The 18,517-nt window shown below is 47.0% G+C and overlaps 6 protein-coding genes across 6 annotated transcripts; 4 read left to right on the top strand and 2 right to left on the bottom strand.

Moving 5' to 3' along the window:
- Positions 1–1,445: 1,445 nt before the first annotated feature.
- On the top strand, positions 1,446–1,859 carry PUMCH_002822 (uncharacterized protein; the record flags this gene model as incomplete). The annotated part of the gene is made up of 1 exon (XM_063021817.1): positions 1,446–1,859. The coding sequence occupies one exon, from the start codon at positions 1,446–1,448 to the stop codon at positions 1,857–1,859; it is 414 nt and encodes a 137-aa protein (XP_062877887.1).
- Positions 1,860–4,095: 2,236 nt separating this feature from the next.
- Positions 4,096–5,949, top strand: PUMCH_002821 (uncharacterized protein; the record flags this gene model as incomplete). Its single annotated transcript, XM_063021816.1, has 1 exon — positions 4,096–5,949. The coding sequence occupies one exon, from the start codon at positions 4,096–4,098 to the stop codon at positions 5,947–5,949; it is 1,854 nt and encodes a 617-aa protein (XP_062877886.1).
- Positions 5,950–6,359: 410 nt separating this feature from the next.
- On the bottom strand, positions 6,360–7,589 carry PUMCH_002820 (uncharacterized protein; the record flags this gene model as incomplete). The annotated part of the gene is made up of 1 exon (XM_063021815.1): positions 6,360–7,589. The coding sequence occupies one exon, from the start codon at positions 7,587–7,589 to the stop codon at positions 6,360–6,362; it is 1,230 nt and encodes a 409-aa protein (XP_062877885.1).
- A 2,139-nt stretch (positions 7,590–9,728) lies between these two features.
- PUMCH_002819 (uncharacterized protein) lies at positions 9,729–10,205 on the top strand (the record flags this gene model as incomplete). The annotated part of the gene is made up of 1 exon (XM_063021814.1): positions 9,729–10,205. One exon carries the CDS (start codon positions 9,729–9,731, stop codon positions 10,203–10,205), a length of 477 nt encoding a protein of 158 aa, XP_062877884.1.
- A 192-nt stretch (positions 10,206–10,397) lies between these two features.
- On the bottom strand, positions 10,398–12,704 carry PUMCH_002818 (uncharacterized protein; the record flags this gene model as incomplete). Its single annotated transcript, XM_063021813.1, has 1 exon — positions 10,398–12,704. The coding sequence occupies one exon, from the start codon at positions 12,702–12,704 to the stop codon at positions 10,398–10,400; it is 2,307 nt and encodes a 768-aa protein (XP_062877883.1).
- Positions 12,705–15,986: 3,282 nt separating this feature from the next.
- PUMCH_002817 (uncharacterized protein) lies at positions 15,987–18,149 on the top strand (the record flags this gene model as incomplete). Its single annotated transcript, XM_063021812.1, has 1 exon — positions 15,987–18,149. The coding sequence occupies one exon, from the start codon at positions 15,987–15,989 to the stop codon at positions 18,147–18,149; it is 2,163 nt and encodes a 720-aa protein (XP_062877882.1).
- Positions 18,150–18,517: the final 368 nt, after the last annotated feature.

The raw sequence follows: 18,517 nt of genomic DNA, 5'->3' as shown, positions 1-18,517 counted from the left end.
GTCATACACGAACGAATTGCAAATGACCATAAAAAATAGAAAAAACCATTAAAGGTGAAAATGGAAACATCCTTTTAGCACAAATTGTTGCATGAATCATTCTCCTTTACACAATTACCTTCTGGTCTATCCCGTAAGCTCTGCGTTCGTTGTTGCCTACGTCAAGTCCAATTTCTAGGTGGTGTACCCAAAGTTAAATGAGAAAAAAAATTGAAGCTTGAGATCTGATGGGGCCTAAGGAAGCGTAAATTCATATAGCATTTTCTCAATTAATGTGAAGTAAGGGCCACTGAGCAAACAAAGGTGTTGCTTGGTATTGCCGACATGTCATCGATATCGCAAAAATAAATAGGTACAATGGGACAAACAAATATATAAAAAACGAATTTATCTTTTTTCCAATTGGTAAGAGTCTCATTTTCTTAGAAGCTCCATACATTTGTTGGGATTGCCTACGATACATATTCATTTCATGAAAGTCATAATCACTTGGCCTATTAGTGCTCTCTAAAAAATCAGGCTCGCTCGGATCATAAGAACATTCTTAGCTCTCAATCTCTTTTCACTTATCTGTCTAGAGTTAACAGACTCACTATTGCCGAGCCACCAACAATGTTAGATCAACTACAGTTTTTGCTAGGACAATCTGTTACTTAGACAATGAATATTACAGCAGCAAAGAGATAGGGAGTATGTGCCTTCTCGAAGTACCTAAAATAGTCTTCATAATTCCAGCCCCACACGACTGATTTCGTGTCGGTTTTTTGATGAGTCCAAATATGTTGTAAAGCAACGAAAGGGAAAAACTCTACGGAATTAACTTTGTAAATTTAAGTCTCGAATAACATAAAACTTTCTTTTTCGGTTGCGGCCATATCAAGTGGAAAATACTGTTTCCCGTCCGATCAACGTTAGTCAAGCCACTTAGAGCCACACTGAGTAATGCAGTGGGAGACCATGTGTGAAATTGTGGTGCTGCAATCTTTTTTTAAATTTTTGGTACATGGTTGTGTGTTTGTGACCCAGATTGTAGAATCCGGGACATAGAGTATGCACATTTAGTGTCACTGATTCCGTTTGAACAGTCTCAAATCGACTCCAGATCATGGAGCCCTAGAATGCATAAAAATGATTTTAATTCAAAATCTCAACAGAAGTATCATCTCATCGACAAACTACAATTACAGCTTTAGTTTGGTCTCCTTTCAGTATACACGGTCTATGCAGGAGCACCTCTTATCGACCTCATATAGAGAGCAAAACATCCTAAATTATTGACTTATTTACTCTATCTTGCGCCTTTAAGAGTTATCCCAGGACCGCGGGAGATTGAATTGAAACTTAAGGAGAATCCAAACCTGGATACGACAGTGTATACGGCATCATCACCCCAATACAAAAATAGCCATAAATTCCAAGTGAAACTTGTCGAGACAAATCCAAAAATGCTGGATGAATTGGAGTTCCAATATGCGAGCGAATGCGACTTTGAAACTCACTGCTCGCCATTCGGATTGAGCGGAATCTTTCTCAAATTGAGAGGAACAAATCTTATCGGGATTGGGTCCACGATGGGTCTTATCACCGGAACAACAGAGGGCCATATTTACTATAACGACAAGCTCGATTTGGCAAATCAGAAATATAAATTGTTTGTTGTTGTGACAGAGGATGGAAATCTAAGGATAGACTTCACGAAAATACACTCTCAGAAGAAAGATGTGGCAGAAACTGATCTGAAGAAAGCTGTGGCAGATAGTGATCTGCCGTCCGTAGTTTTCATGGGCAAATGTCCTGAGGGTCGTCCCGATAATATTGAGCCATTCATAGGGATTTTTTCTTTCGAGAAAGATGAGTGAGTTAAAGGGAATAGGGGATTATGGAAGTGTACAACTTTCGGAGATTTGCTGAACCGAGACCTCCTAAATAGGAAATGGAGGATCCCAGGAACTATTGGAAAGAACAAAATGATTCTGATAGAATGTTCTCGGATACGATGTCGCCCATATAATACATTACATCCAGCGACGTAAGGGCGCTTTACTGAGAGGATTGACATCTCTTGAAATAAGCGGGACCGATTTACACATAAAATTTACCATATTTTTTTGTTGAAGTTCAGTGTCTGTGGATGCAAATGGAGCCAATGCGAGCAGAATGTCAAGATGACCTTCCGGAAAACCATGGGGATAAATCATCTCAGGAGCATAAAGCAAAATGCAAAAGTCAAAAATCAAGAAGCAGTGAGTGAGAAGCAATTTCAATACTCGCAGGCATGAGACATTTCTGAACGTTTCGGTTTCATGGATAGAGATAGTTCGCTTCGTGCCATTCGAAAACCGAATAATGGACTAGGATCAGAAAATAATAAACACAAAAAAGCGGAACAAATCACATATCAGTAAAATAAGTTCTTTATCAATTTCTCACCCATGCACATCCCCAAATGTCTGTAGATGCTCCCCCAGGCTCTGCTCCTGCACTCCACCAATTACAGCTACCGATTTACCACTTATCCACCCAACCTAAAACACATACCACCCATGTTGGCCAGACTTGCTCGCGTTCCCCGCGCCAGATTCCAGTCCACCCAGGCCGGTTTCTCCAACAAGTACAACTTCAACTTGCTGCCTCCTCCTGTGCACGAGTACTGGAACATCCGTAACTCTTCCATCTACCTCGTGTTCGTGCCACTCTTTGCTGGTGTAGCATACATGGGCAAGGCTATTGGTGACACTTTCACCGTTCATGACACTTTGTTGGAGTTTGCTGATGCCGAGAAGTCTCCTATCAAGGAGTTGAAGTTCGGAGAGCCTCAGTTGAGAAAGTAGGGGAGATAGGATAAATAGATACACAAAATGAGATATTCGAAAAACATGCTGAGAGTAGATGATACAATGTAGACTACGGATCCGGTGGTAGATAGTGATACGTGGAGAGAGTAGCGAAAAGTATATAGTTGAGAGTCGTCAGACGAAAGCGGATGCTAGGGGAGGTGTATGAAATGTGAAGAAGGACACGGTGCCTGTATCGCAAGGACCAATGATTCCGTGTACCTAAAGTCTTCATGAGTGCAAGTAGTCGTTTGATGATGGTGTTACAGTAAAGAGAGGTTGTGTTATGATAGCTGGCAGTTGGCGACCTCTGACGATCGGGAAGATTGAATTTGAGTAGTTTGAAATGAAATCACTTTAAAATATCCCAATTTATTATGAAATTGCCAATGCACTTGAAGCTTGATGTAGAAAGACCCTGTTCACGGCAGAGATCAGTGACAGCTACAAAGATACAATTCAGCGACCTAATGGAGCCATGCTCACAAACGAAATACCGCTAATATACGAAACAAGACCATTATTTTACTTTAATCATCACATGGTATAGATGCCAACTACCAACTCGTTCTACAGAAGCAGACAAGCAAGTCCTCGCCATGCTGAACCCATGTTGGATCCCGGAACGGAAATCACTTGATGTTTCTTCTCATTACCGTTTACCACTATTCACTCTGTGCCCCATAGCCTTCCCATGAATCTTCCAGTGCTTCATTCCCAACATCTCAATACATAAGAAGCCACCAACAAATGCGGCTAAAAAACCAAGAAAAATAATATCCGTATGCTGCTATCACAAACACATTTTCTACTAACCACACTCCACATACCCAGCCAATCGACGGGACTTCCGAATCGGGAATTGTGGCTATGTTCCCCTGAGATCTATACGATCCTTCTAGATCTTCACAGGCCAATGCTATCGCCGAACAACGGCCCACAACCACCCAAAAAAATTGAACAAACTTCTTCTTGCCAATCTTCACATACGAAAAACAAGAAAAAAAAAGCCCTTTCCTCGCAATAATTCCTCACAAACTTCCCTCTTATCTTCTGCGTGCTGCACACGACCACGCACTGGACCACACTCTCAAAAAAAAAAGTCCTTCCTATAACACGCCTCCATCACCCACCAACAACCTTTCTTCTTCTTCTCCCTCAAGCTACTCACCGCTCCCTGAACCGTCCAGAGGTGACCGCTTCCTTCTTCTTTTCTCGTCCTTTTCTTCTAGAATCCGCTCCCTGCACTTAGCCGTCGAGCATGGGAAACAGCCCCTCCAAGAATGATCCTCTACCGAATACCTCCAACGCAACACTGACTGGTGCGCTGGCGCTGGCAGCCGGCGACGTCGAGGCTGACGAGCCGAATCTATCGGCGCTATCTCGGCCTACCGGAAACGGTAGCCCCTCTGCTTTTCTGCAACCCCCTCCACTTCACCAATCAAGCGAGGAACAGAGTTTGTCTCCAAACGTCAATGATGCGTCTATAGCGATGTTGCTGTCGTCGACGTCTGCTTTGGCTTCGTCCTCGGCGTCTGTGGTTCTGGCCTCTGTAGTTCTGGCCTCTTCGAACCCGGTGTCGATCCCGGCCCCCCATCAACCAAAGAACACAGCTGCCAACCGTCTGTCTACCGATTACACGTTGGAGATCGATACGGCTATGGCGCGGTTGGTGGTCACCGACCGCTCTGCGTCTGTTTCTGGTCCATCGTCTACCTCTTGCTTGGCAGTACTGTCGCTGTGGAAACTGGCTCTGTCTTTGGACTCTCAACGAAGCGACAATCTCCTGGTGTCTCCTGTGTTCACCCTGTGTGACAAGGATGAAAGCCTGGTTCTGTCCATGTACTCGTTCTCCAATCTGCCTACGGCACTTCTGAAGGCTTCTGTGAACGTCGTAGGTGCTAGTGCTTCTGAGTCCAGCTTAGATCCCATCGTAGAAGTTGTTTCCGAACTGACCCCGGAGCCTTTGCTTGTAAAAACTCGTTCGTCTACTTCGTCCACTTCGTCTGCTTCCACTGCTGCTACTTCCTTGGCACAACCAAAACTGGCCGTTCGCAAATCGGTCCGTGATACTGTGCGTGAGTCTGTCCGTAAATCCACCATTCCTGCCGGAAAATCCTCGTCTGCCTCGTCTTCGCCCTTGTCAACCTCTCCTCCTGTTCCTGCTGTCAAATTGGACTTTGATATCGACGGTGTGATTTCGCGCTTGGTCAAAGCCGGCAAGTCCGGAATTTCTGGAAAAAAGAAGGATCGCAAGTCCAAGGATAAGTTGCCACTCACTCCGCAGGAAATCAAGTCTATTTTGGCCCGTGCCCGCGCAATTTTCATGGAACAACCGACTCTCCTTCAGTTGGCCCCTCCTGTAAAGATTGTGGGTGACATTCATGGCCAATACCACGACTTGATTCGTATTTTTAACTCTTGCGGATACCCACCACAAACGAATTACCTCTTTTTGGGTGATTATGTGGACCGTGGCTACAAGTCCTTGGAGTCTATCTTATTGTTGTTGTGCTACAAGATCAAATACCCTGAGAATTTTTTCATGCTCAGAGGTAATCATGAGTCTGCCAATATCACCAAGATTTACGGCTTCTACGATGAGTGCAAGCGTCGTTTACCTGCCATTACTGGCAGCCACCGTATGTGGAAAAACTTCATTGATGTCTTCAACACCTTACCAATTGCTGCGACAATCAATGACAAGATCTTTTGTATCCACGGCGGATTGTCTCCCGAGCTTACCAGTTTGAAACAAATCCAACAGATCCAGCGCCCTACTGATATTCCAGACAAGGGATTGCTTGCGGACTTGTTGTGGTCAGACCCTGATCCATCGGTGCGAGTCTTTTCGCCGCACGTATGGCCGAAGAACGACCGTGGTGTTTCTTACTGTTTTGGCAAGAAGCACGTTGACTATTTTTTGGAGAAGTTCAACATGGACTTGATTGTTAGAGGTCATATGGTCGTGGAAGATGGATATCAGTTTTTCAACAAGCGGAAGCTTGTGACTGTGTTCCTGGCTCCCAACTATTGTGGTGAATTTAACAACTATGGTGCCGTTATGAGTGTTGACCGTAGTTTGTGCTGTTCCTTCGAATTGATCAAGCCCTGAGCCTACAAGAAACCTTGAGAGTGAAATGGATGAGTGTGTAGAAAGTCATGTCCCTATTATGATTTCTGATTCTCATGCCTGCTTTTATATATATTTTATTTACCATACTGTTTATACATATCTTTAAGAAGAGATTGTAGGAAAATATTGTTTTCTTGCCCTTATTTCAAAACACCAACGTTGAACTTACTACAAAACATTAGTCCCAATATATTGAATTTAACGAATTAAGCAGGCAAAACCTTCAAACTAGACTACCGGCAAGAATGCCTTGATTAATAGAAATAAAAACCCTCCCTTCCGTGGGATGCAAATATTACTGAAGCACCAAAATAGCTTCCCCGTGTGATTTCAACCAATACCCAAATAATTAATTACGACTTGCTCGCTGTCATTTAGCATCTCCTGTATCAGAGCCGGCTACTGGCAGTATTTTGTGGATCGGCAAAAGCGTAGACAATGTTGTTTTGTTCAGTCACATTCTTGCCCATCAAGGAAACTAACTGCCAGTAGTACATATCTAGGACCTCTTTGGAGTGCTTGATTGAGGAGCGGTTGTTCAGAATTTGCTTAGCAGGAACGACTTTCCAGTCAACACGGTTGAGGAAGTCTAGCTCCAAGCAGTTGAGCTCAGTCAAAGCCACACCACCCACCTTTGCGTAATGATCATTTGTGTAGAAGAAATCCTCGAGTGCTTTCTGTGCAAGCATAGTTGCCACTAACAAGAACCGATGCACAGTCCACGAATTGAGAGTGAAGTAGGGCTGGAAGTTATGCGACAAGAGATCGATATAATAGATGGTCGAGAGAAGATTTGCCTGTGTAAAGTTGTTGAATTTCACCAACCGCGAGATGTAAGTTTCGATGGATATGGCTGGAGGCGTGCGCAGGTGATATCTCGTAAGAAGCTTATTCTTTCGTTCTGGCGACAGGTCACCGGAGTTCTCAGACATGGGGTTTGAAATTGAGGCCGGAACATTTCGATCGTTGAGGTTGATGAGCGACTGAAGCATCCGCGCTATTAGTTTGATGAGTACAGGTGTAGGACACTCGCTGAACTCACGCGAAAGAATCTGCAGCTCCACCTGTGGATGAATTTTCTTGACGCCTGGAACAGGCAGCTTAGTGACGGAACGTGGCCGGCGCCGGCTGGCGGCTGTTGGTTCTTCAGTGACTGTAGCTTTGAGGTCAGCGGATGAGCCTGAATCCTCCATATTTTGATCAAGAAGTTCATCAGCATCGTCAGTCCGCAGCAGGATCTTATTTCTAAGTGGAGATTCTGCCCGACTGCGACTCTGGGTCTTGCCAATGGCAGGAGATGCATTTCCAGTGGTTAGTTTGAGGTACTGCTTATAGTAATCGAAGCTTTTAATATGGGATTGTTTCTGCAACAGACGGAAGTATAGCTCATGCATGTTTGTGTGTGGCTCCTTCAAGTACTTTGCGAGAAACGGGTCTACTCTTTTAGCGGCTGGGGCTTCTAGAGCCGAGTTACGAGGGGTACACCATGCCTGGCGAGAACAGTCGCCAGGGGAGCGAGGCAGGCGGTTCGAGAGCAGGGGCGATACCCGCAACTTGACCGGCTGTTCCGGCGACGGTTTTTGCGACGACGGAGACACGAGCAAGGTCATTTGAGACATGAGTTAGCGAGCCATCGATGGAGGGGGGTTCTAATGGAGCGATTCCAACGAGTTTTGCGGACGTGAAAAGCACAAGGAGGACAAAACAAACGGTTTTGTTGATGAATCGAGCCAGGTCAGGGAGAATTGGCTGCTAGGGAGCGTTTAGTAATACAGCACTACCTATAGAAGAACAAGAGAGAAACGCACGGAAAAAGGACCAGAAAAAGACCGGAAAATGCAATTTTTCTTTCAGCTCAAAGAGAAAGTAATGGTTTTCGCCAAATTATTCTTGTTTGCAGAAAACGCAAGATATTATACCAAAACGTGGAGATCTGCCTCTCTCCGAATGACTGCGGCAATACGGGACCAATTTCGGATATTTTTTTTCCCAATAAACACGGATTACGAGCCCTGGAACCCAGAATCACTTCCGCACAAAAAAAAGCCCGGATTCTCCACCAAAAGGTCCACTTTTCAGCCAGGTTCGGAGTTGAAGGCCGCAATATAGGGGGACGGGAAAAAGCGTACTCTGCAGGATTGGAGGCACGTGTCTGCAGGTGTGGTAGCGCTTTCAGAGGGAAGGTTGAAAATCCCAGACTCCTAACGACTTAATTTGGAGAACTACTCTGAATAAAAGTGGTGTTGTTGAAGAGAGAAATGACTATACTCGTGGACCAAGAATTAATTAGGTGCGGGTGGGTCACGTGACTCTGCATAGAAGCCGTACTCAAAATCCCATCCAAGTTGCCTTGCTGTCTGCAGGACGCTACCCCATTAACGTATGGTTCTTTTAGGTGTGCCTCAACTTTTTTCATTGGTTGTTGCAATGAAGGATGTGGAGGTGATGGTTTTGGTCATGCTGTGGGTTTGGCCCTTTCAGTTGACCCATTCCTGCTGCTCCAATCAGAGACCGTTGAACTATCAAAAGTGTGGGCACTGCATACATGCCCCAATTAATTGAGCAGGCGCTGATCTGCAGGTGCTGCGTTCATTCTGCAGGAGGCGATGAACTGAAACAAACCGTTGGAAAAACATGACGGGGCGTGGAAAGGGGCGAGTTGGGCTGTTTTGCAAGCGAGGCGGTTGGAGAGACAGAGCGAGGGGATCGTTGAGGTTTTGGGTGGGCTGAAGCGATGGACGCTGTTCCGGGATTTACCCGGCTTTAGCCATTGTGCATTGGAGATGGTCCAATTTGCAGCCAGCTGAAACCTAGGGAAAAGAGATGGGAGGTGGGTTTTTTGAGCTGCTACGATACTAACAATGTTGACGTATTGCAGTTGGTTCGTTGCATATGAGCTCAGACGAAGGTTGCGGGTGTAGTTTGGTGGTTGTGCATTGGTAAAGAATGGCGTTGATTGTGTGGAAGAGGGGCAAGAAAAAGACAAATAGAGGGCTCTTTCGAAAGGGAGTCAGATGAATAGATCTTGTCCGCGCCTTATTAAGTATTTTTCATCGCTGTGGGTGCTAAAGATATAATATGTATTGTGTCTCACATGTCCAAATTGTGAGGACAAACCCAAGTTGGAAGAGTCTAATTAATGTGAGAGTTGTTCTACCTCAGTGAATAAGGAGGGTGGTATCATCATGACAAGTAACAGTCATGATTAGTGATAATCACTTGGCTGTAACGAACAGTCCCTGGTGGTCTCTGCTCTTGCTGAGTGATACGTCCTGACCAGTTGTCCCCCAGTTGTGCTTCATTCGGCAACCACTCTCCAATGACAACTTTGCCTCTTCAATCGTATCTTTTGCTATCCTCAATCAATACCTTTGGCGATCCTATGCATTGTAGCCAATCAATTGTACCAAGGAAGGCCACATAATCACAGACATGTTCATCCAACAAAGCAAAAATCGTCAAAAAATAAAAGTTTAAAAACACTGAGCTAATTCACGAAAATTATTTCCACCCTCCCAAGGTCTATACAACGTCTTACACCACTTTCAGCTAGACTTGATCTCCTACGTCCACAAGCCGCAGAAATTAGAAAAAAAAAAAGCAGAACAGAAAACCTCAACCAAATCTCATATCCCCCAAAGCCAAAAATCTCAAAACTTCTCGCCTCGCTCCTTCTGCCCCACATCTCAAGCTATCAGTGAAAAATTCGTCCTTTCTGCAGTACCACTTCTTCTACCACCAACTACTTCTCCCTAAATATGATCAAAGACCTCGCCCAGGCGTTGCCCCGCCACAATAAACTCCTCAGACAGATCACGCGACTCAACATCATCGCGGGCACGCCCGAAACCGCGTTCAAATTCGGCCCCGAGCTCAAGAAGTTGGAGGTGGTCATCTACAGCAAGAACATTCTCGCCCACGGCGCCGGTTTGAAGAAGTTCTGGAAACTCAACTTGCCCACCTTGAAGTTCCACAACGACGACGTTGATTTCGTGGTCACCCGTGTCAGACCCACCAAGAGAGAGGACTTTGACAAGATTCCACTTGAAGTCAGACTACACCAGGAAAACGGAAAGATGCAAAAGGTCGACTGCACCAATAAGGACAACGAGAGCATTTTGCGCGAGGTGGTGGAGATGATGAATGCCAAGCTGGTGGCGGAGAAGGACATTCCTACCTTGTATAGATATGAGCACCAGAAACCAGTGGCTGAGGCTGAGGCCGAGGCTTTGTAATTGTAAATAGTAATAGCTGATGAATTGAGGAAAAACAAGTCGAAGGACCGGGCTTGATATGGTGTAGTTAGCGTACGATACATGGTTATATGTAGTCAGCCTATGGTAGATGGGTATGTGTAGTGGATATCGGTAGTTCGCATCCGCCTAATTCTATTTTTCATTGTTTTGAGTTCAGTATTGTCTATGTTCCTAGAAGGAAGATATAAGATGCAAAAGTTTCTCCTTCCCTAATGTGCTCATGAGCTTCTTCACCATCGCTGCTTCAGCGGTGTCCCCTGCCTGCTCACGCTCCTGAGTATCTATGCTCAGCCCATCCTTCAATTCATTCTCTAACGCAGCCTCTGGCTCTTTGTTTGAGTCTTCGCGCGGTTGTTCATCGACGTTCTTCTCGGTCTCTTCCAACTTCACCCGCAGAGACTTGAGGCTAAGAAGGGTGTCAACGACAGCAGAATCCTGTTCAGTCTCTTCTTGAGCCTTGTGCTCATATGTCTCTAGCTGATCAAGAATATCTTTCCTCGTAGTTTTGCTTTTCTTCATGAAATCCAACACAATCTGTTGTTCGGGTACTCGGTAAACGAACGGCTTCAGTTTGGGATCATCTCCATTAGTGACAAGTAAAACACGCGAAAGATTCTGTGACCCTTTGGCCACAACCCCTTCATCGATTCCGTATGACTGTAGGAATGGAGGACGCTTGAAATTAGGATCTTTTTCTGCTTGGTCGGAAGCGTTTCCTCCAGAGGCCCCACTGCCACTACCGCTACCATTCACGTTGCTATTGTTGATTGCAGCGGTTGACCCAGAGTTGTTCTTATATGCCTCTCTCCATTTTTCGACATAATTGCTTCCGTTGCAAATGAAATCGTCTCTTTGGAAGCCAAGATACTCCGAAAGCAGTGGCGCGTAATGATCATTGACGTAGGGCTGGTCACTGAACTTGATGAGGAAATTGCTTGCCAGCAAGTAGCGCATAAAATTGCTTTGCACACCTGAGTCCACAACAACAGAGTCCTTGAAACTTCTGCGCTCCAGCCAATAAGAGGGGAGCAACGATTCAACGTGATTGGGACATCTCCATTTGAGTCCGAGCGTCTTTGGAACACACATTGGCGTGGGGAGACAGTCGAGATGCCACACAAGAGGACAGTAGTCGCAGAATATAAGCGTGCGTCTCTGGAGTCCAGAAAGGCCGCACTTGTGACATAAAAATGGGACACCCTTTTTGTCATAAAGCGATTCGATATCAAGATCCTCGTTTCGGTTGAAGCCGACAATCTGACCGCCATTGCCACTGCCAGTGCTGCCTCCACCATTAACCCTTGTGCTGCCTCGAACAGGCGATTCCTCTTTCAACAGCGAATCCATGTATTGGGTATCGTCGCCCAGATACACATTCACAAAGGTGGATTCTCGAAGGCTTTTAGGCAAGCAGAATTCGACAGGGTTAGAGCCATGCAAATCGTTCAAAAGTAAACCGAAGACTCCAATCAGATTCCATGAAGGTTTAGGATCGATTCCACGTGAGGCTCTACATTCCTGACAATTCCAGTCGTCCTCTTCGGGAACTTCCAATAGTGGCGGCGAGCAACAGAGTAAATGAAAAGAGCGCGGACAAGAGTCACAGCAAATAAAGATACCGGTACCTCCACAAGTAGAACAGTAGTCATCGTTGTTGTTCGGACTCTCTGAGTCGCTGGTCGGCGAAGCGGAGGGAGCGACGAGAAGCAGCGGAGGTCTCTTGGGCGATATGATCTTCAATTTCTTGGTGGGCCGGCCAGAGGGCGTCGTTTCCAGAAGTCTGCCACCCTGGCGAGGAGTTGACGGGAGCGAAATGACATGCGTTTCGCGGTCGTTGGCGGAACCACCGCCAGGGCTAGAGGCGAGAGCGCGCTTTCTCATTGCAGCGAGTTTCAGCGGGGCCGGGAGGTCCGCGCGTATTTCCGACACACCTGTGAGTCGATCCAGCTCGGTTGTCCGCAAGTTGTCGCGGTAGGCCACCTCTCGTTCTTGTAGTGTTTCTGGGTCTACTTCTGGCGACAGACGCAAGCCGGCCGCCTTCCCCTTGCGCACCTGCCGTTTCTGCTTCACCGGAGGCAAGCTTTCCAACGCATATCCTGCGTATCCCGGCTGCGGAGGCGCTAGCTCGGGCTCTACAAATCCCTCTGGAGCACTGGGGTCTACGAGTGGTGAAGGAGGCAGCAATTTGGGCACGGGCTGCGTATTCATGGCGATTCTTGCGGACCGCTCGCGAATTACGGGACTACTGCTCAAGCCGTCGCCCGCCAATCGACGCGATTTGGGGCGCTGTTCTTGAGTAACTCTGTTCTTATTCCTAGGGCCTGGTTTGGGGCCTCTCTTCTTTGGCGGCGGCTTTTCGGCCACAACAACAACAGGGCCCTCATCGGCCGGCATCTCGGGGTCTGTTTCGACTTTCACGGGCGTCTGCGGCCGTGTATCGGGCTCGGAAACGGAATCCATCTGATTCGGAGTGAGCATGGAAGCAAAATGAGCGAAAACCGCAGCGAATGAAAACGAGGACGCTGCACAAATGTTTGGACCGGTTATGAGCGCAATGTGAAGCCGTCAATGTGCCGGGGCGAGGCGGTGTTGGCGGATAAGAGTGGTGACTGGAAGTTTAAGTAGAAGTAGGTGAAGATTTGGGGTTGGAAATTTCCCGGCGCGAAAAAATGACACCGGATTTCGGCAGAAAGGGGTGCAGAAGATAGAGAAAGGTTCGGGGTTTTTAATGGTGTAGCGTTCAATGGGGTTTGTTTAGTTTGGGGCCGGGGTTTTGGCGTTCAATGTGTTTTGAAAATCGGTCTGGACAGAATGTAGAGGCGCGATTCTCGCCTGGATCTTATTTGGGCTAAAAGAAATTTTGATTTGTATGTTCAATGTTTCGGACTGAATGCTCGAGAAAGAATTGCTGCTTTGATGCAAGTGATTGGTTGGTTTATGGTGAGTTGAAATGGTTTCGAAACCCGACATATCCATTCCAGAACAAAACAGAAAGGTTGTTATTGTGGATAAACTGGATTTTTGAGGTCAGCCGTGAAGAATTTCAACAGAATGAGTTTCGTTGTGCTGTTCCCATTGATCTCTTCTGGCTACAGTTCTACAGTTCCATCTACATTGACATAAACAACAAATGCATTGAATTACCTGGCTAAACAGTCTTATGCAGAAGCAGCCTCGGCAGCCTCGGCAGGCTTGGCAGCCTTCTTCTTCTTGTTCTTCTTCTTGTTCTCCTTCTTCTCAGGCCATGGAGTGGCAATGAGAGCGGCAATCTCCTCATCCTGAACCTTCTTGTCGGTCTGGTACAAAGAACCATCGAAAGTTGGCGAGGTGTACTTGACAAGACCATTAGGAGTAATGGCAACCGTGGTGAAGAACTGGGCAATGTTGTCATTGGCCTTGCCCTCCATGATGTCGTAAGGCAACACGATTTGATGGTTGGCACACTCAATGAGACCGACACGGGTCTTTCTTGGGTCCTCGAAGATCTTGACGTTGGCTGGGAATGGACTGGTGACCTTCTTCTTGAACTCGGCGATGGCGTTTTGCGAGGCCTTCATTCTCAAAGAGTACGAGTTTCCGGTCAACTTGTACAAGGAGGTTCTGTACTTGGAGCCCTTGACCTTTCCGTCTGGCGAGGTGCTGATCAAGATGTCCATTCCCCAGACATCGTAGTCCGAGAAGCTGTGGGTAGCGGTCTGAGACTTGTGGTCCTTGGTGGGGTTCAAGATGATCTCCTTGTGGCCATACAACACGTTCTTCTCCATGTTGCACGACAACATCAGCTGCACGGCGGTGGTGCCGAAGTCGTGGGCCACCTTGTCTACAATGGCAGTCACATGGTTAGTCTTCTTGCCCTTCTGCAAGGTACGGATAGCAGCCTCACTGGCGTTCCAGGCGGCATGCAACAAGTCTGCCTTGACGCCGGTCACGGGGCTCTCAGCGCTCTCGCCTACAATAAAGGTCTCTGCAACTACAGCAGGGTAGCCACCGATCTGGGCTCCCAACATCACATTTACGACGTCGCCCTCGGCCAAAGTCAAGTTGGCCTCGTCTGAAGCACTGGTGGGCGACATGTGGGCAGGAATGTTACGTGGGTTTACACATGTGGGGAACGCAATGCCCTTTTCGATCTTCAGACTGGAGTTCTTCTTGAGCTCGTCCAAAATGATCTTGTCTCCCAACTCACACAACTCGAAGAGAGTGGAGCCGGCCTTGGTGGCGGCACGCACGGCGGCAAGGGCCTTGTTGGAGGCGGCACCGGCCAACTTGTACTTTTCGACAACGGCGGGGTTCTCGACGGTCTCGATGGTGGTAGGTTCTGGAATTAGTAATGGGGAAAAAGAGGGCGGGAAATTGGGCCGTATTTATAGTTTTTTTTTGTTGGATCGGCGTGGTGCGGGGTACGTACCGGTAGAAGACATTGTAGTTGGAATCGGTGAAAAATGGGGTTGGTGAGTATTAAGTATTAGGAGAAGGTAATAATTGTAGGGGAATAGAGAGGTACGGGTGGAGATATTTTGAATAGGGGAGGGGGCTAGTTTTTAGAAAAAAAGATTATTGGAGAGATTTTTTGGTTTTGTTTCTTGTGGAAGGCTTGCTTGGTTTGGTGGTGGTTTTCTGTAGCTGAAGAGAACGGCCACAATTGTGGGACATGATTTGCGCAGTGATGAGAGATGTTGGGAGGAAATTGAAAAGAGTTTCTTTTTGTTGCTTTTGAATTGCTTTATTCGGATTATGGTGGGTCTTTATCTCGCGGAGGAAAGAGTAGAGAGAGCATTTGTTTGGTAGAAGAGATCTTAAATAGGTTTGGAAATATTGGTTCAATTTTCATTTCGGTATGTATTTGCCCAAAGATTGAGATGAATTCCACTCTGTGGCTGCGCCGGACTGAGTTAGGCCTATGCTACGTTCAGTTATCACACCATAACTGAGGACGCTTGTATCAGAAATTTTGAAATTTTTGACCAAAATCTTGAAATATAAGGTGTTGGCCAAAACAGAATTGTTGGTCTGGGCTCGAATATGGTCACATTCGTTGAGTTATCGGAGGATTCGTGATTGATGTATGCTTCTAGCAAGAAGCTATAGCACATCATGTCAAGAATCGTCAGACAGAAATGAGCAGTAATCTTTGGTGTCAGGAAGGCCAATTGTTCAAAGACATGAATGCTTTGCAAGTTTCCGAGGAATATTGTAGAACCATGTGGATCTTCCTATTTTATATTCTACCGAATTGAAAGCGACAAATCTGTTACAATTTTTCAACAGCACGTATCTTGCCAAAATCGATACCGCCTCCAGTTCTTGAACATTTACATGTACATTCCTAATTCTATCACTTTTGGATCTGGAAGCGTACTAGCAGCGAACTTCAACATCAACATCAACATCAACACGGAATGTAGAATTTAATCACTCCTGTTTCTCACTTACTCTTTCATTCCTTTTTTTCCCAAATCTTTCATACTGGCTCATAGTATAACTTGTTCCACATAACCAGCCCATCAAAAAAGGCACAGATCAATATTTCAACGCATCAAATCTCCATATTAATCAGTAAATTGCCACTTTTTCCAGCAAATTCCGCCAAAGTTGTAGTTTTCCCTCAGAATTACCCTCTGTTCCCCATACTTTCTCACGTGACCCTCTGTCTAATCTCCAAACCACTATACTACCAAAAATAATCACCCAATTGACCTGTTTCTGCCGGAAAAGGACCAGAACCAGAACCTTTCTGTACTTCTCCTTGATCCTGAACTGATGCTGTCCGAAAAACGGACCTCCCGGCTGCTAGGGACACGATTATCGGCAATTTTCAATTCCCACGATACTTCAACGGAAAAGAAACACACAACGCCCACAAGAGGTGTGCGTGAGACTCCACAGCGGTCGTCGCCGCTTTCAGCACCGAAGTTGACCAACAAACCGCACAGTTTGCCGCATACTGGGTCATATACTGGAGATTCTTTGGGTTCGCCAAATCCTACAAGAACAAACGGGAACTTGCCCCCAGCGCCTGCAAATGCTGCCCAGAAGTTGAAAATAGATACGTACGAAACGGCCGTTCCGAAAACTCCGACGAAATTGAGCCGCAAGGCGCCGCCAGCGGACGAACAAGAACTCATGGCCACGAGATCGTCTTCTCCGCCCACTAAACCGCAGGGGGACGCCTTTGCGGAAATGAAGAACCTTGTAGGAAACGAGCTTGACGAAATTATGGCCTCCTCCGAGAAACCTGGCCCTGTAGACCATCTGTTCCTGACATATACTCTGGACGAAGAAACATCTCCACTCCATATCAGTCTGCCTCCGCTTGTCACCAGAGTCGAGTCCCCGCATTTTTCTACGCCTCCTGAAGAGAATGCTTGGAGCGACTCGACGCTGGAGTTCCATTTCGACCTGGCTTCCAATGGTAGAGGCCACACTGCTGTTTCCCATTCGAACCGTGGTTCTTCGCCAGTGTACTCTACGCCATCGCAAGATCAAATCGGACAGGATATCATTGGATACTATGCTGCGGCTGATCCCGCTGCAGCTGAAGCCCGCCCGCCAAATGCCTTATCGGCTCTAAATGAACAAGATAGGCCGCAGTTGTCTCTCAAAACCTCTCCAAACCCCTTTGAGCCCTCTCAGTTCTATGGCCTGAACGTAAACCTGCCCTCTTTATCCTCTGAACGCCAGAGCTTTGGCTCGGTTCCAACAGACACTCGTTCCGCAAGCACCACAACACCTCGGATGTTCTCTGCAGCCAGCTTCACGGAAAGCACGAAACTCGACACCGTCCCTCTGAACACACAAGAAAGATTCTCGGGAGGGCTTTACAACGATATTCTGCGCATTCCAGAGTCAATCTACAGTGAGAACTTAGAGCTGCCAGTCGACAGCTTTGCCGACAGCGCCATGATGACAGTCGCACCGAATGGAGCTGCTCTGCGCAACGCATTTGGAAACACAGCTGGCCTGTCGATGGAACCATCTCGCTACTTCGACTCTGAGGCTCTCAGTCCCGATTTGGGACATGCAAGCAGTCGACCTCTGCGTCCCAAACTGCAGCTGCTGATGGCATGGGCCAACTCATCAAACTCTTTCAGCGACACGCTTGGCAACTCGAACTCGATCCGCAAGTCTCACACACGAGTGCTGTCCACAAGCTCGATTCTCAGTCATTCCAGTAGACATGTCAACTTGGCCACAATCAAACGATCCTTGTCGCTACGTCCCGGCGAAGGCGAGCGCTCGCATTACGTCACGGCGATACGAAAAAGTGCCGGCACTTCGTACAACGAGACAGGACCCGGCAAATGGAAACTTCCCTTGGGAATCACCCCTCTAGACTCCAAGACCCTTGCGCTTCTGACATACTCTCAAGGAAGCACGCGGTTCAGCCGTGGCTCGAGCAGTTTGGCGTCGCGGTCGAAAAAGACCAGTGGTGTTGAACTCAAGCACGGACATTTGCAAGCGAGACTTTTGGCTTCAGAGGTGGACGAGGTTGGCGAGACCAACCGGTTTGGAGCCTTGGGCCGGTCCAGCACCCTACAAAACAAGACGACCATCTCACCAGTGGTGTCGGTTGGAGCGGCCAGTGTCACGAAAAGCGGAACGGCGTCCAACGGGATCTCTCGAGGTGGGTCCATTACGCGGTCAAGCACGGTCTCTGCGCGCGATACCGAGACCCTCGAAAACGGGAGCGGCATTGATAAGTCGCGCCGTGGCAGCACTACCTCCTTCGCCGAGTCTGTTGACAGCGTGGGCGATAGGGTGGACGCTTACTACCAGCACCAAGGGTACCGCTACGGCGAGACCGAGGATGAGTACAATGACTACAACGAGGACATTGCCGAGAACTACGACGACGAGGACGAGGCGGAGGAAAAGCCGCATTTGGTTTTGGCCAACCCTGATTCCAGCAGTGATAATGAGTAGAAAGACACAGGTTTGAAGGGCCCGCTTTGGACTGGTATTGGAACGGCGAAATGAACAAAAATCACAGGATGTAGTTATAGCCGTTTGGTTGGATAAAATACACTTCCCCTAATGTTCAGTGTATCTAAGCTACTGACGCCGATCATCCACGAAACGAATCCAATCTCGAGATGCAGATGACCCGATGTATTGATTGCAGAAATATAAATTTAAAACTCTTTCTTTTTGTACAAAGATTATTATTTCAAGATTATGATTTACCGCTGTGCTGGCAATATATATACCACTATACTATCCCCCATACAATTGGTACAGAACAGCCACAAATACAGCCAAGAAAAACACCGCAAAACACCACAAGAAAAAGG

Source organism: Australozyma saopauloensis, chromosome 3 (genome assembly GCF_035610405.1).
Source record: "Australozyma saopauloensis chromosome 3, complete sequence".
In the NCBI taxonomy this organism is placed as follows: domain Eukaryota; kingdom Fungi; phylum Ascomycota; class Pichiomycetes; order Serinales; family Metschnikowiaceae; genus Australozyma; species Australozyma saopauloensis.
The sequence above is the reverse complement of the archived record's forward strand: the minus strand, read 5'-3'. Positions and strand labels throughout refer to the sequence as shown.